Source organism: Neophocaena asiaeorientalis, unplaced genomic scaffold (genome assembly GCF_003031525.2).
Source record: "Neophocaena asiaeorientalis asiaeorientalis breed wild unplaced genomic scaffold, Neophocaena_asiaeorientalis_V1.1 scaffold19, whole genome shotgun sequence".
Lineage (NCBI taxonomy): Eukaryota > Metazoa > Chordata > Mammalia > Artiodactyla > Phocoenidae > Neophocaena > Neophocaena asiaeorientalis.
In genome coordinates, this window is record NW_020173388.1 from 6,719,449 (window position 1) to 6,737,104 (window position 17,656).

A 17,656-nucleotide genomic window follows, 5' to 3' on the forward strand; every position below is an offset into this window, starting at 1 on the left:
CATATCCTATAGGAGCCAATTTCTCTGAAACAACTCCACTGACATGACTTCCAGCATTCCTCCAAGGGCCATGGCCAACCACACAAAAGCCATCATACTCAGAGCAGCCCAAAGCCCTGGCTTTCTGTCCAGTATTTATAGTTCCCCCAGTCTAATGCAATTTACTAAGCAGGGGTCATTTTTATCATAAGCAATCTTGCCTGGCTAGAGTTTGACATTCTTCCCTTATCAGGTTTCCAAGGAAACAGAGCTAGAAAGTTAACCAAAGGTCAGATTCTTATGTAGAAGGGAAGAGAGGTTTAATAATCCTTTGCCTACAACAAGCAACCTGCCAGTTATTAAGGAAATAGTTATATTAATGTTTCAATCCAGACTTTACGGTGTATCTGTGGCAGAGACAATGCTATACATGTTCCCCAAACTCCATTTCCTTTTCCTTCTGGCATAGTTAGACCACATTTTCCAAATTCTCTTGCAGGTAAATGTAGGTTTGTGACTAATTCTGGCCAATGAACAATGGGCAGAAGTAATACAGATCACTTTCAGGCTGAGCCCATAAAATCTCTCTGGAAATCCTCCATACTCTCTCTCTTTCATCCTCTGCTGATGAGATGCAAAGGCTTCAGTGTGGGATTCCAGTGCCCTAGGGACTGGTGGGGCTTCTCAATAGCAGGAACCTGGGTGTCTGAATGATTGTGTAGGCCCTGCACCGTAGGGCACAGACCCCTTACTGCCAGCACACACTGGATGTGGTATAAGGATGAATTTGTCTGTGTTTTTAATTCCTCTCCTTCCCCCCCCGAAAGATGAACTAACAGTGAATGTTTGATTAGGAAAATTAAATTACTCTGGTTAACACTCTTATGTAGACAAACTACACGACTAATCTCCCCTCTGGTCCTTTTTAACATGTGAGGAAAACTCGTGAGCAGGGCACTAGGGCAAGACATCTGGCTCCCCATCACCACCTCCTATGGTCCTTTGCTGAGAATTGGGTAGCTTCTGGCTGAATAGAAAATTCCATGACAGTTAGAGGATCGTCATCTAAGAAGCTACTGCCAAAAGCTATTCATTTCAGTCAGATTTCAGTGACATGATTTGGGGCAGAAAAAAGTCCAAACTAAGTGAGGAAGGAGCCAAAAGTTCTCATGATTAAAACCCTACTTGGGAAAACTAAGAAATGTGTTTGCTAAGAAGTCACGAGACTAGTATACTGCTTTGTACCTAAGAGAGTCTTTTCCCAAATCGTGCTCTTTAAATGGACAATGTTATTTAGTGGTTCTGTGCTTAGTCGTTTTAAAGAAGAAATTGGAAAGCTGAAATTGGAGCAAGGGAGAGAGCAGGATCCCTAACCCTCTACGCTTCCTTCTTTCCCTGTCTCACAGTCTACATGGGGGCTTCTGGAGCCCTGAGAGCAATCCTGTCACCCTGGTACACTGTACTTTGCACAGAGGAGGCCCTAGGCATAGTGTTTTAGCTGGACAACAGGACCAACTTTTTCCTATACCTGAGCTCTTCTCAGGATCACTACTCTTCCTTCTTACAGAAGGTACATCCTACGGGGAGCAACAGCCTCTTTTGTTTTCTGTAGGTTGGGGGTATACTCTCTCCTGTCTTAAATGTGACAGCGTACGTGTACTTCTCTGTGGTTCTGCTTAATGTTATTCTAAACTATATGTAGACTAATAAAACAAATAACTGTAAACTCCTGGAAAGAAGAAATGGCCTTTTTATTTCTTTATCTTCCCTTTGTGCTTTGTATCAGTTAGAATTTCATTCAGTTGCAAGTAACAAGATCTGAAACGTAAGGCTTAAACATGCAAGGTTTTGTCTTGTCACATAAGTAGGTCCTGATTCAGTACATCCGTGTTATGTTTATAGTGGCTCCACCAGTCTCCACTGACCTGGGTTTCTTCCAGCCCTCTGCTCCAGTATCTCTAAAGAATGGCCCTGTCTTACACAGTGGCTGCTGGCGCTCCAGTCATCACTTCCATGTTCCAGGCAGCAAACAGAGAAAGGGGAGGAAGGCATACCCTTCCCCTTTAAAAATAGAAGACTTCTGAAAGTCCCACTCCCCTTGTACTTACATCTCATTGCCCAGAACTTGCAGACCCAACAGCAAAGAAGGCTGGAGAATGGAGTCTTTCAGCCAGTTGATCATGTGCCTGTCCAAAAACTGGATTCTATTTCTAAAGAAGCAGTCAATGAATATTTGATGATAATGATGATAAGGTGGCAGAGTATTGGCCAAAGGACTTCTCCATGGAGAGCAATTTAAAGAGATTAATGTTTAAGAGATTAAATATCCGGAAAGGCTGAGGTGGTAGAAAAGTTTTCAAGACAATTTACTCAGGGAAGAGGATTTGTAGAATTCAGAGGCCATTCCATGAACTTTATTTTTTTTAACATTGAAAATATTTATTGGATTGTTTTATGATTCCAGAAGTATACCTGTCAATTTCTAAATTTTAGAAAAAAAAGAAAATAATGTCCCCTACTCCCAGAACCTAGAGTTAGCCCTTGTTTACATTTTGGTGTGCTTTACTCGAATTTCTTCCATGCATAAATAATTTATTAATTTTGAACAGGTGAGGGGAAAAAAGGCCATTCTTGCCGTGTGTGTGTGTGTGTGTGTGTGTGTGTGTGTGTGTGTGTGTGTAGTGGTGTTTTAACTGTGCTTTTTAAAAAAAGAATATAGTGAAAAGGCTTCCTCTCACCTGTGTCCCCTGTCCGTTCCCCCACTCCATGATCACTGCTCATGGTGATTCTGTATATCACACCAGTTTATTTTTGGCATGTTTCAGCAAATGCAAACTTTCATATTCCCTTTGGCACATTTTACACAAACGCCCATCATACACACTGTTCCTCACCTTGCTTCTTCCACTCACGATTTATTCTGCACCTTGCTTTTTACCATCAGCACAGAGCTTCCCTCTTCGCTTCCACAGCATTCCTTCGTGTGGATGTATCCCACTTATGAAACAGCTCCCTACTGATGGGCACATGAGTTTCTCATCTTTTGCTATTACAAACAATAAACAGTCCTTTGTGGATCTCATTTGAATATATTAGCATATTTGTAGGATAAATTCCTAGATGTGGAATTGCTAAATCAGATGCATTTGTAACTTTGATAGATACTGCCAGATTACTCTCTACACCGATTGTAACAATTTACACTCCCACCAGCAGTATATGAGTGTGTCTGTTTCCCCACAGCCTCATCAAAAAAAGTGTACTTTCAAACCTCTGTATTTTTGACTGTATGATAAATTTTTAAAATCTATGTTGGTATTAGGAAGGTTGACTCACGGTTTTCGGTTTTTTCAATTTCTGTGTTATCGGTGTCTCTGCCCAGTGCTTTCCCTTTCGTGAGCATTTGCCTGTGAGATCTCTGGGCACGCAATGGTCTATTTGACTAATAAGCAGAGGAGAGCTGCACCCTCAACTAAACGGCTGCTATTTCTCCCTGCATCTTATCCTTGATAAATGCACCAGTTACCTTCTAGCTAAACGACTGTTTATGATTTTGATGGTTTATACCCTCCTATATTTCTAAGGTATTTCAAGTAAGAAAGTTGGAATAAGGGGGAAATAAGAGTAAAAAATGACTACGAAAAGCAAGATGAAGCCAGAGGTGAAATTAACATACCAGATATCCTCAACACTGGCTAGAGGCCGGTTACAGATTTGGCCAGTGCAAAGACAGGAACAGTTCATGACATCTCTACAGTGCTGTCATAGCCTGGCTTTCCTGAGCCTGTAATAGATATAGCAGAGTGCTTTGAGGGAAGACATTCCTCTTCCTTCACCCTTCATGCTCAAACTGGGCTGCCGAACATATCTGGAGCAGCAGAGGTAGCAACAAGACTGGGAGGAAGGTGGTCCAGCCGATGCGAAGGGAAGGAGAGAGGAAAAGCTTGGTAGTGAGGAGACACAAGGAAAGAGGTGGGGGAACATGCTTGGAATATACATTGGTCAGAAGCAGCTGCCTCCAAATACTACCTAAATGTGGATAGATTTAGTACCATTTACCAAACTGTAGTTGCTGTAAATTCACATCAGCTTAATTCTACTGAAATTCTCATAGTCTGCGTGGCTTGCTTTCTCTAGGCCCTGACCTTGGTCAGATTTCTTTGGGCATCTTGGCTGCTTTTTCTGGCCAGTTTGTACTTGGAGTTGACCTCTCTAAAAGACGGAGGGATTGCTTTGGACTTGGATAGTGACAATACGTTGTGAGAAAACATTCGGGATCCTAGCAGAAGGGAGCATAATTCTAAGAATGTTTAGGAGATTGTCTTCCTGTCTATATCAACTGACAATACTTTGCTTTTCAGTATACTTCATTCAAAAAACTGTCACTTTAAATCTAGATTGAAAAATTAGCCATACTAGGATTATAGCTCTGGTGAGAGGCATTTGCTTATGGAAGGGAGTGTGAGGAATAAAAAATAGTGCTAGTGTAGTGGGATAAAAATTTCCCCCCCAAATCAATGTTGTCATATTGTCTTTTCACACACGGAGAATCACAGCCATTGCTCAGTATCAGAATAAACTGGTTTTGCTTCGTTTGGTGCAGAGAAAGCTACCCTCTCTCTAGGCAAATCAAACAAACCCTTTTACTGACAGCACAATGTTTTGTCTTTCCAGGCATCCTATAAGCCGTTGTTGAAGCAGGTTGTGGAGGAAATATTTAATCCCAAGAGGCCAGATCCCGTTGACATTGAACACATGTCTTCAGGCCTCACTGATCTCCTTAAAACTGGATTTAGCATGTTCATGAAGGTAAAGTAACCATGACGAGGTAATCCTGAGTGTAATGCTATCTTTGCTGGGCTTGAAAATGCCGGCACCCCCTTAACCCTGGCGAGTACCACAAAGGAGAACGTCCACTATTTGGCCCTTCTGAAATCGGGTGCAATCTTCATTTAACTTTCGGTTATAAGCAGCCTGACCTTCCAGCCTCATACAGCTTCTCTTGACCTAAGCATTATGATCTTTTCTGATCAATAGGTAAGGACCCAAGCCCTCCAGGGTAGCACTATTGAAAACTTCCCTCGTGGCCCACATTTTCACTTAACAGGAATCCACATGCCATTCACAGATCTTAGTGGTAGCCTGGTGCTCTTAATTCTAGAACTTATTATGTGGGATAATGAGTAACTCTGCTCAGTTGTATAACTAGCATCACCCCAAAATCCATTTGGAAATGACTTTTATTTTGGCTTAGCAGACTCCTGGGTGACAAGCATGAGAATTTCCCTGGCTAGTATTAAGGGTAGGTCAAAATTACTGAACAGCCTTTGCAGTGGAGATGAAAGGAGGAAAAGTACACAAATGTGATCTATTTTTAACCCACTATAAAGTTTCTAAATTTAAAAAGATCAAAACAAGATTACAGGCTGACCTCCTCTTCTATGCCAGGATTTCAGTTGTAATAACTCTTGGAAATAACAGAATGTTTTGCCAGCTTCAAAGCATCTTTGAAATCATGAATTAATCTGCATAGAAGATCAGACCTTTCAGAGTTCAATAAATGCATGTGCCAGGAAAACTGGTCCACTCCAAAAGCCGGAGGACGGAAGCCAATCAGACTCTAAACCAAGCAATAAACGGCTGGAATGGACACCCAGTCTCCTTCCCAATGGTCCCAGTTATCATCAGCTTCTAATGCAACGCGCGGCTGGTGCATTTTCCCTCTGTTTTTTGTTGTTGTTGTTTGTTTTTAAACAATGCAGCACAGTTCAGCTTCTCAAAAGTGTTCGTGGACTCCCATGTTAAATGTAAGCCCAGGGTTGTCCAGCAGCCCTTCGTGGTGGCTAGTTTGTACAGAAGCTTCCAGGCTAGAGGTGGTCTCTGACCTTCTCCACCCGAGCACCCTATTCCTTCATTCATAAGCTTGGACTTAACCTTGGAGAGAGACTAAAATAACAAGAGTGGACTTTCCTGCCCTGATCCGTCAAGTCTGAGGACGGCTCATTTTATCCTTTCCCAGTCAGGCTGCTGCGTCCATGGTCAGGCCAAGGGCACACGTGGAGGCTCGAACCTGTCTGCACTCTGCCTACTGCAGGAGTTTCTAATTTGCAAGGAGGCATGGTGTCAGTGAGAGGAGGCCTTAACTCGCTCTTAGGCCAGTGATGTTCTGCGGAAAGAACTGTGTCCTGGCGAAAGGGTTCTGTGACCAAATATGTTTGGAAACCCGTGGGATAAACAGAAAATTAACCTGAAATTCTTTGCTGTCAGATTTCACAGTGCCTTTAATGTGCTAACGGACTTTGCAACTCTCTGGAGGCCAGCATAGACTGTCTGTTGTAGGAGGACTGTCCACTTGCATTTTCCATCACTGTTTCATGAACCGTGAGACATCACATTTTTAAATTACCCTTTTAAACTATGCGGAGTGTTTTCTACAGCTCTTCTTGTGGTGGGAAGCTTCGCTGTCCTATGGGGAGCTTTGCCTGAGAGGATGTTTAGAACCGTCCTGGGCCAGCACTGGCCTGCTGTGTTTCTCTCCATTCAAATCCTTGGAATTAGAGCTCATGAAGAGATGCCCCCACCCCTGGAGACTGATCTCAAAGAGAGGTTTCCATGTAATGGGTTTAAGAAAAAGGAATGTGTGTTCTTCCAGCAGCTGTCAGCATCCACTCCTCGGCCTGCAGCTGTCAGGCCTCTGCTCTCAGTAGCCAGGGGCCCTCATCTCTCTGCAGGGGGTGGGAGAGTCTTGGTGGGCTGGCCCAGTAGCCCTCCTCATCCCAGCAGCCCAAGGGAGAATCATTTTGTTCCATTTCTACATGGGCCTCTGTGGCCGGCTCTTCCCATCATTCCACAGAACTTGGCAAGGAAAGTTACCTCTGGCCCATGTGTTCAAAGTTTAAACAAAATTGGGATAAATGGAAAAAGGAACTGCAGGGCTTTGAGGACCTAACAGTGACTTCTCAGAGACCTCCGTCTTTGAGATGGGGGGTGATGCCGTCAGGAGAGGGTGTCTTCTACGTTGGTTTAAGGCCAGTGGAAAGAAGAGGATGTGGATAGAAGAGATGGAGCTCTCATGGCCACAGCCATTCACCAGTCTCCCTGGTCCTGTTCTCTGATGCTTTTCACTGCCAAAGTCAAACAGCTAACCTGTGGTCAGCTGTACCAGGGAATCAGCCATTCTCATATTCGAACCTCACAACACCCCTTTCATTATCCCTGCTTTCCCCGTGGGGAAACTGAGGCTCAGAAAGCTTAAGCAGTAGATGTGGACTTCCAGAAGGCCCAAATTGGGTCATCCTCCCCTCCGTTCTCAGGTGTTCTCCAGACAGCACACAGGAAATGGGACAACAGGATTTGTTCCCAGGTCGGTCTTATTCCAGAGCCCGCGCTCTTAACCACATTTCTTGGCGCCAGGATGCTGCCAGGTATTTTCTTGGAAGTTAAATATTCATGTGTCATTAATTCTTTTCTTCCTGACGACTCATTAGCACAGATGCTTTCCCTCTCCAGTATCTATGCAGCTCCTCAGTCAACTCCATGCCCGGACTGGTCATCAAGACACAGCCCGTGTGAGGGAGCTCTCCCGGGATCATCTGCTGTTACCGTGTCTGCTTCTCTGGGACTTGGTCCCGGGACTCACTGGCAGTACAGCCCCAGGAGAAGAAATTCGCGCAGTGGTGTGAGCTGCTTCCACACACTGCATCTTCATTCTGTATCAGCAGCCAACAGCCATTGCTTTCGGGCTACTTGCTGCCCTGCTCTTTGCCTCTGGGACCTGCTTCCCCCGCTTCTCACTCAAGACCCACTAATGCTGTGCCTGAAGGGAACAAACAGACAGAGCCTGATGAAAGAAAGGTGTCCACGTGGGCTCCTTCTGTGCTTGGGGTACTGTCGCCCAAATGGGAGAGCTGCAGGGCTGGAAAGGGAGCTGAGCTGCTCATCTGTCCCCGTCCTGTCTGTGGACTCACAGGTGGTTTCACAGATGACTTTGGCTCAGTCACCAGAGGCAGTATCTGTAGCCTACGCGGCGGGTGAGAAGCCAGCAGGAAATGTTCTGGGAAAGAGACCAGCAGACATTACCGCAGAGTGTACTGGGGGTCCCCGTGACGGTGATAGGAAGAACATAGGAGAGGGTTTTCCAGGCCCCAGTGTCTCGTCAGGGCTCTGGGCCTCGTGTGCGCACTTCTGTGACTGCACTCGTTCCTTGCCTTATCGTTATACGTGTTAGGTATCTTTCTCCAGACTAGCATGTTCTAACTGAACGCCTTCATCCACTGCACATCAGTGAATCAAGACCTCAGTTCAATGGGTTGTAATCAGCACTTCTTAACGAAGAAAAATAGAACAGGCTAGCAACGTGAAACCAAAAACTGAGTCACACATACATACACACTTGTGATTTAAATGAATTTCTTGCTTTCGGCCACAATCAAAAGGAGGTGAGGGCTTCCCTGGTGGCGCAGTGGTTGAGAGTCCGCCTGCCGATGCAGGGGACACGGGTTCGTGCCCCGGTCCGGGGAGATCCCACATGCCGCGGAGCGGCTGGGCCCGTGAGCCATGGCCGCTGGGCCTGCGCGTCCGGAGCCTGTGCTCCACAACGGGAGAGGCCACGGCGGTGGGAGGCCTGCGAACCGCAAAAAAAAAAAAAAAAAAAAAAAAAAAAAAAAAAAAAAAAAAAAAAAAAAAAAAAAAGGAGGTGAAAGCTATGGCTATGAGAAAGGAGGGCTGATCTGGGTCTCATTCTTTCCTGCATCCTCTGCATGGGCCTTACACACAGCAGGCACCCGCTAAAGGTTGGGAGTGGCCCTGTGAGGGCGCCCATTCAGAGAGCAGCAGGCTTCAGTCAGTGGTTCCTCTTTCCAGCTTACTGCCCTTAAGCCGAAGCTACGTTTCAACAACTTCACGAAGGAGAGAAGGCAGCAGCCAGACCAGGCAACTCCAGTGACCCTCAGCATATTCCCTGACCCTCCTTTGCAGCAGCTACTAAGCAAGGCGAAGCCAGTCACTGTTCTGTCATTATGTCACCCCAGAGAAGCAGCGACCCACGGGCTCCCGCTCACCGCCCAGCACTGCCCTGCTGGGGGAGACGGAAGCCCACCTCGCCTCTGTCGAAGAAACCTGGTGGGCTCATCTTCTGTCCACAGACAGCATGGCAATCTGTTTCTTCCACCTTCTTTGTCTCTCTGGAGAAGAGAATGGAAGCAAAGAGGCTGGTTTTGTAGTGTGAAGACTCAGAGGAGCCAGCAGGAGAAATGTCCGAACAGGGTTAGGCAGGGGGGTGCGTGTTGTCGGGAGGTTTTGGGGGTCGCTTTTCTATTCCACATCTCTCACTTTTCTGTTTGCTTTTGTAAATAATAGAAGGCCATCTAGTTTATGCTCTATTAACACCACTGACCTCCTTCTACTGCCCATGTTTGTTTACAAGAGGCAATAGGGAGCGGTGGTAACATCCGGAGTCAGATGGTCTGGGTTAGAACTCGAGCTCCCGCACTTACCAGCTGTGTGACCGTGGGTGTGTTGTCACTTAAGCCCTCTGTGCCTAAGTTGCCTCATTGGTAAAATGCGGATGATAATAGTACCTACTTTACAGGACTGTGGTGAGGATTAAGTGAGTTCATACATACAGAGGATTCACACCAGTACCTGGCCTACAGGAAGTGCTAAGTATGTACTTGCTATTTTTATTTGCACAAGTTCGTGATCCTGGCCAGACTGTGGCTCTTGAGAAAAGAGCCACCTTGAGTGTCTTTGTATTGCTGTACAGAGCCCGTGTGTGGGCATTTGGTGCATACAGATTAACTACTGAGTGAACAAATGAATCACACAGAAGAGAACTGACACCTTCCCCCAAAGTCACAAGCATTTCCTGTCTCACTGCCGACTTGCTCTTGCTAAGAGACATGGACTTTCTCTGCCCGTGGGAGAGAAATGGCTGTGCGGTGTTTTTCCAGACCCCCTTTCTCTTCTATCCTGTGAGTCCCGGCTTGATGTCCTCGGTCTCAGCAGACACATACCCTCCCTCCTGGAGCAAGGTGTGGGAGCCGGTGAAATTCTGTGCCTGTGCCGTGACAAAATGGCTCAAGGGAAGAGAGGCCAGCTGGGCTAGACCCTGGCCACCTGGCACAGAGGCAGAAGCCCAAGACAACTCGGACCCCAGACCCCACCAGGAGCACTTCAGAAGCTCCGCCTCTGCCCCGCAAGCACTCCTCAATCAGCCCCAGTGCTGTAGGGAGGCCTCGGAACTGGCTCACAGAAATCAATCTTATTGATGTAAATGTCCACAGACAGTGAAAGTTAGGAAAAATGCCTGTGTGTCCAAGATTCTCTGCCTCAAATAAACCCTGTGTGAGAGGGAATCAAGGCAGCTGTATTTTGCCCTTACTAGAGTCGGAACCTCATCTGTGTCAGGCTACAACTTGTTAAAGTCACTTTCTTTTCATTGCTTTAGCCTGTTTTCCTGTATAAATCAGACTCTCCACAGAAGTCTCTCATCCCCCGCCCAACCCGTTCTGGTTATTGCTCGTTACGTAAGAAGCCATGTCAAAACACTGGCGTAAAATATTATCAATCATTTCTTTTGTTCGTGTGTCTGCTCTCTGGGCAGAGCTCGGCAGAGAAGAATTCGCCTCCAGGATGGTCCACTCCCATGGTCAGCAGGTTGTTGCTCATCACCAGCTGGTAGCTCAGGACTCAGTTCCTCTCCACACAGGCCTCTCCACGTGGCCTGAGCTTCCTTACAGCATCCCAGGGACAGGCATCCTAAAAGAGATTGCCAGGTGGGAAGCCTCAGAAGCCACAGGGCATCACTCCTCAGTATCCTGTTGGTTGAGGCGGTCACAAATGCCCACCTGGATTCAAGGGGAGGGATATACTGTCTTCCTATGAAAAAGGGAACCAGAGCATGTGAAGCAGAAACGATCGCTAAGGCCGCTTTAGGAAAATGCAGTCCGCACTTTACCTCGATGTAGGATTGGCTGTCCAGCCCACCAAGGGCAGTGTTTGGCTAATTCTAGGAGTTTTCCCTTCAATCTAGAGGACAGAAAATGTACTTAGGCTTCTGATCTGCTTTCAAAATAAGTGAGCCCAGAAAGGCTTTGATAATGCAAGGCATGCCTGCTATTTGCCCGCAATCATTTTAAATAATATAATCTAAGGAAAAAAAAAAAAACCTTTCCGAGTGATGAGCTGTAGGACTTTGCTCTCCCAGGTTCGCCCCATCAGGCCCTGTCAAGGAAAGCAGGCCGGCTGGGGAGCAGAGCTGGGTGCCCACGAGATCATTCTTGCTGCAGTTCTGAGCAAGTGTTTGGAGTCAGCTCAGCGCACTCCTCCACCAGAGGCTAGACTTGTGGTTGGCACATGAGCTGTCGGCTTCAAAGGGCGGTGCCCTGGGGGGAGGGGGACTATCAAACCCGAGAGAAACAGCTTTGACAGAACGTCACATTTTTTAAACAGTCAAGTCTTCTCTCCAAATGCCTGTGCGTGGAGCACCTTGATCCCTGTAGAGAAAAGCTTGATAGTGATCTAGTAAATAAAGCGAACCATACCTTACCACTCTCACAATTTAATTTAAAACGAGCATGTCTAATAGGCAGCACTTTGAAAATGCGTTTCTGGAATTTGTGGTTTGGATTTCAGTCTCCTGAAAATAATATATTTTATATCTACTCCATGTGTTTGGACTCCAACTTGTTTTGACTAAAGGACTTGATTTGTCAAGATGTTTTCTCTGCTGGAACTGCTGTGAGGAGCGTCGGTTGTATCTAATGCACTTACGCGAGGCCCTTTTACCTCCTTTTAAGAGCATTGTGGAACTTTGTGTTGTTGTTCCATTTCTTATATGGCTGTGCTTCATTGGAAAAGAGAAAAGATTTATGAAAAACACTCAAAGAAGACCCAGTGCTTGCCTCTGGGCCCTTAGTATGAGTTCCTGTGAGAGCTCCATGGCCTTAGGCAGCAATAGAAGAAGGCCCACAAGGAGAGAGGGCACAACTGCTCAGGGTAGCCCTAAAAAGCTGGAGGTGGTGAGGGGGTAAGAGTTGAAACACTTCAGTGGCAATTAAGCTGCCACCAGGTTGCACGAACTCCATCAAAGAAAGTCCTCATTATGAGGACCGAGGGGGCCTCACCGGGAACCTAAGGGCGGCAATGCGGTGGGCCTCAGGAAGGATTGGGCCCGAGAACTAGAGAGCCACCAGGAAACCAGACAGTTCTTGAAGGCTTGCTGTGGCCTGCAGAAGCTGCCGAGAACAGCCCTAGCACCGTGTACGTACTCAATAAATATGAGTTGAGTGAATGGCTGGAGAGCTATGCCACGGCTTTTGGTGCTTCTTAAGAGCTCAGCTTTGACTGGGCCTCGTCCGTCTTAGGTCAAGTCTTGATTCCCAGTGAAGGGTCTCGAGTGGGCCCAGCCTGGGTCGGGGCCCATTCCTGAACCGTTCAGTTGAAGTTGGGGGGTATGATCACACCATAATTACATGGCTGCCAGGAGCCCACCCCATGGCCGTGGGGATGGAGGAGACTATTCATGTGTGGGCGGGACAGATACCTACAGATGCATCTACAGCAGTGGTGAAGGATGCTGTAAGGATAAAGGGCAAAAGTGATGAGCCTCAGGTGCAATTTGATGTCAGGTCCTTGGACTGGGAAAGCTGGACGTGCCTGGAGGACATCTAGTCCAGGTCCTCACTGTTTGCACAAGAAAAATGAGACTCAGACGTGAACTGTTGGCTTAGGTCCATTATACTTTATGGCATTTCTGACAAGAGGAAAACATCTTAGCATTTGGTGTTTGTTGATTAAATCAGCACAAGTCTTGGAATCTATTTGCAATACTATTTATAACTGTTGTTTATATTTTCTTCTTCTTAATTATGCTACATACTGTGGTTTGATTTTTGTCTAACATTTGCTAAATATGATCCATAAGTTCTAGTGAGATGGATTTTGGTAGGAATCGTGAAACAAAAACTTGGTTTTGGCAGGCTACGAACTTTGTTTGCCTATGAGCAATTATCAAGAGCCTCTCGTGTGCTAGTCACTCTTGTGGGTAAGGAAGATACAGAGACAAAGTAGCCATCCTACCTTCCATAGCATAGCTTACATTGGAGAGCTTACAGTTTGTTAGGGAGATGGACAAGAACATTGAGGGTTGAGGGGACGAGAGATAAGTGGTATCTGGGTGGGGTGTGAGGACACAGAGAAGGGGGAGCTCAGTGTGTCCAACCAGTAGGAGTGAGGAACAAAGTGATGAAATGCCGGGCTACATGAAAGGAATTCCAGGTAGCTCCAAATGGCTGGGTCTAAGAGCAGCCTGTGAAGAGTGGAAGAAGGTAAGATAGAGAAATAAATAGAAGGCAGATCACGAAGGGCTGGAGGCTTGACAATTGACCAAAAACAATGAGGTTCCATGGAATGTTTTTTGGAATTTATAACCAGTGTATGTGTTATAAAGATCACCTGGAAGCACTGAGCGAGGGGGTGGGGGAACGTGGCCAGACTAGCATCAGGTTGGGGAGAGAAGGTGAGAAGATGAGAGTCGGGGTGAGGTAGGGGCCGAGGGAATGAGGGCAGTGATGCAGTGCCGGCGGGTCCCACAGGACCGGGCATTGATGGGATGTGGAAATAAATGAGAGAACATTGTCCAGGGTCAGTCACCCAGTCAGGGATGGCTGGATGGCAGGTGTTAACGTTCTCTCTGACTTGGAAGCAGGAATGGAGAAGAAAATAACTTGCATTTTAGAGTTTAGGTGCCTGTGAGACAGCTTTGCAGCTCAGCAGAGCTGAGGGGCCACTGGCCCATGTGAGGCCCAGACCGTGGACAGGATAGGGCTGCCCAGGGACGGTGTTTGCGAGAAGAGGCCCAAGCAGTCAGGAACACAGTACATGATGGGGCAGGTCAAGCAAGAGGAGAATCCATGAGGAAGAAGAGAAACTGAGAGGGCTTAGAAAGCAGAGAGGGTTGGGGAGGAAGTTTCTGGAAAGTGGAAGCCATCCACTGCAGCAAACGCAACAGTTAGGCTGAGCTAATGGCAGAGTGACTCTGGCAGGTGGCAGCCTTTGCGATGAGATTAAATAAAGACCCACGAGGAACCTGGTAATTGGCTGACGTTGCTGAAGAACTAAAAGTACAGAGTTTTAAGAGATGAAAGCTAGTAAAAATGCTTTCAGTTTGAAGAATCTGTTTATAAATGAGAGCATGTGGAATGTATCCCACTCTGGTATGAGACAGACCTGGGTTTCTGTCTCAACGCTACAGCTTATGAATTGGAAAACTTGGGACAAGTCGCTTCACCTCTGTAAGCCTCACTGTCTCCATCTGTAAAATGGACCTTCTGCCTACTTCATAGAGTCCAAGATTGTGCAGTAATGCTTGCCCCACCCCCTGCTTTATTTTCCTCCACAACACTTATCACCTTCTTCACTTACCAATTTACTTTTGTATTTTGTCACTCTCCCCAACGAAAATATAAACTCTGTGCAGCAGGGAGTCCTCTCGGGTTCGTTCGCTGCGGAGTCCCCAGTGCCTAGAGCAGTGTCTGGCCCATAGTAGTTGCTCAATAAATATTTGTGGACTGGATGAATAAATGAGTAAAAGGTTGTGCTAGACGTGAAGTGTTTGGCGGCAGTGGCAGTGCTGTTACTTCCTCCTGTTGGGAGAAAAGCCATTACCAAGCCACCTTCAAAGTCAGCATGGCGGGTCTCAGGGCCCAGTGCCCTTTGGGCCAACGCTCCCATTACGCTGTCTCCCTCCTACGAGGCCCGGCCCATCGTTGGAGGGTGGGGGACCTGACCCTTGCCTGTGCTGGGGACAAGTAAGTCACACATGTAGAGAAACAGATTGGAGGAGAATCAGCAGCTGGGTTCTTGGAACGCCTGGAGAACTCCAGAGAAACGGGGAGCAGAGGAAACCCTTCTCATAGAAACCAGTCAGGACATCAAAGAGCGCTCTCGGGACCACAGCTGCAGAGAAGGTGTCGGCAGCCCCTGCTTCAAAGGCTGGATGGATGGTGGGGAGAAACTGTCTTCTCTGACCAGAACCTGACGTCTTAAAATCCCAGCCAGTGAAGGTTTAGAAAATGAAAGAAAGAGCAATGAGCCTGACTTGCTTTATTAATCTGTGTGTTTGTGACGGCAGTAATGACGCTTAACTCTTTCATCATCAAAGTGCCTTACACCATGAACCCACATACAAATGGGACTCAGCCGAATGTGGCTGGTTATAAGGAATGTGTTATCCTGATGGAAAAGACTGGAAAGGCTCCACTTCCCAATAGCCTGCCGATTTGACATGTTCTAAAAGGAAATCTGGTATCAAAACATAAATCTAAACAGAAACCAAAATGGCAAACAGCAACATGCATTAATGGGGCCCGTTAATTTGTACCACAATCAACATTCCCTCAATTCGTTGGCCAAAGGGTATTGTTCTTTGTTGTTGCTGTTCATTTCTTTTTTCCTTTTCATCTTTCAATACATCCTTCCAAGATTCTCACAATGTACTTCAGAGTCCAGACTCTCTTATGGAAAGCATATGTCTTTGGGAACATACTGTACCACTTGAAGTTCTGGAGCCATTAAGTGAGAAACAATTGTTTGTAGGGTTGGAAGGAACCCCGGTTAGTTACTCAGCCAGGAAGAACCACACGTAAAGCAAAGAGAGAGTGTCTAAAAGATCTCAAAGAAAAGAAGAATATCTCCAGTTACCCTGTGGACCTCATTCATTCATTTTATTCATGCAACATTTGTTGAAAGTTTATCATGAGCTAGCTCTATGCTCAGACCCCAAAATACCGAGATAAATATGATCAATCCCTACCCTCCAGTAGCTTACAGCCTAGGAGAGGAGATAGGTCTATCAAGGTCGCAGTCCAGTGTGACAAGGCCAAGGCAGAGGTATCTGTCAGATTCGGGTCATGGGGCAGGAGTTGAGAGGTGGTTAGGGGGAACTTTTTAGAGGCGAGTGTGCCTTTTAAAGAGGGTAAAAAGGAAGGAGGTACAGAAGGGGAGGCAGGGGTACTTTACACAGAGGAAACTGTCCGTGCCACATAAAACAAGATGACGCAGTTGGTGCTCTAACTGTTTAATAACTGGAATGTCATGGGCACAGACAGGCCAAAACCCACTGGTGTGGTCCCAACCAATGCCTGTGGGCTAAAGATCTTTCCTCCTAATATGGACAAATCCCCAGGGTATATCACTGAGCAAAACTAAATCTGATATCGAGTGGCTAGAAGTCAAGACGGCAGTTACCCCTTGGTGAGGTCGTGACACGAAGGGGGCCTGAGTGGGGATCCAGAGTGCTGGCTTTCTGTTTCCTGATCCGGGTACTGGTCACAAGGATTTGTTTAGTTTTTTGGAAATAAATTCAACTGCACACTTGTGATAAATAAACGCTCCTTTCAGTGCAAACGTTCAGTAAAGCGTTGTATGTTTAACAAAAAGGTTTTTAAAAAAGACCTTGCATTCATGGATGGCTCAAGTCCTCGTGAGTGACTCCAGCAAACAGTGCATATGGAGGAGATGAAAATAGAGGCATAAAGCAAAGCCACGTGAGAAGAGCCTTATATACTGGATTGAGGAGTCTGAACTTTATCCTCAGAGCTAGGAGACTCCCCGGAAAGAATGTGAGCATGTGATGGAGCTGAGGGGTGTTTAAGAGTGTGGCCTCTGCAGTTTGGCCCCTGGCTCCAAGGTTTAGTCACGACGTGTAAACTTCAGTCTCTCCATCTGTAAAATACGCCAATGATTGTATTTGCCTCCTAAGGATTTTTGACAATCGGATAAGATAACGCACAAAAATTCAATAATAAATATTTGCACTTTCGAAAGCTTACTTAGGCAGGAACAAGGAGACTGGATCGGGGCGGGGGTGTGTGTGTGTGGCCAGACCGGGGACGGGGAGACAAATTAGAAGACTCTAACAATAATCTAGCAAAGAAGGAATGAGAGCCGACCAGAGCAGGGATAGTGGAAATCAAGGAGAGATCAGTGAATTGGAGGGGGAAGAATTAACAGAACTTGATCTGGGAGATGAAAAAGACAGCACAGTCCAAGATGACTCTCAAGGGTCTGGCTCAGGTGACTGTGAAGGAGGTGATGCTCTTAGAAAGTCAACAGAAGGAATAGACTTGGGGAAAGATCATGCATCAAATTTGAAATCTGTTGAGTTGAGGGATCCCAGCAGGCATCCAGGTGGAGATGGCCACAGCAACTCAATAGTGATGCTAAAGACACAGATTTGGGAAGCCTATAAAAGATTATTGAAGGCATATGAGTAGATGAGGTCCTCAAGTGAGAAAAGCAAGGGGCCGAAGATGGAACCCTAAGGAGCGTCGACACTTAAAGGGCAGACCAAGAAAAGGAACCTATGAAGGAATTTGAGAAGAAATCAGTGGAAAGGTAAAAGAAATAACCAAGACAGTGTGCTATTGTGGAAGCCAAGAAGGGTGTTAGCCACTGTGACAAATGCCACAGAAAAGTCCAGTTAAATGAAGACAAAGAACTGTCTATCGACTCCTACATATGACGGCCATTGGTGACTGCAGTGAGAGCAGCTCCAGGGGAACAGTGGAACAAAAGCAGGATGGCCGTGGGTGTGTGGTACTCGGACTGGAAGACAGCAGTCAACAAATGCAGTCAAGGGGATGGAGCTACAGTGCAGAAGGTTGGGGGGTGGGGT

At 46.4% G+C, this 17,656-nt stretch overlaps 1 protein-coding gene across 1 annotated transcript in view; it reads left to right on the plus strand.

The window, feature by feature from the left end:
- SCFD2 (sec1 family domain containing 2) overlaps window positions 1-17,656 on the plus strand; it is a 394,218-nt gene that overhangs the window by 365,349 nt on the left and 11,213 nt on the right. Inside the window, exon 7 of the mRNA XM_024746720.1 lies at window positions 4,654-4,788. Coding sequence (XP_024602488.1) covers window positions 4,654-4,788 — 135 coding nt within the window. The remainder of the gene's footprint in view (window positions 1-4,653; window positions 4,789-17,656) is intronic.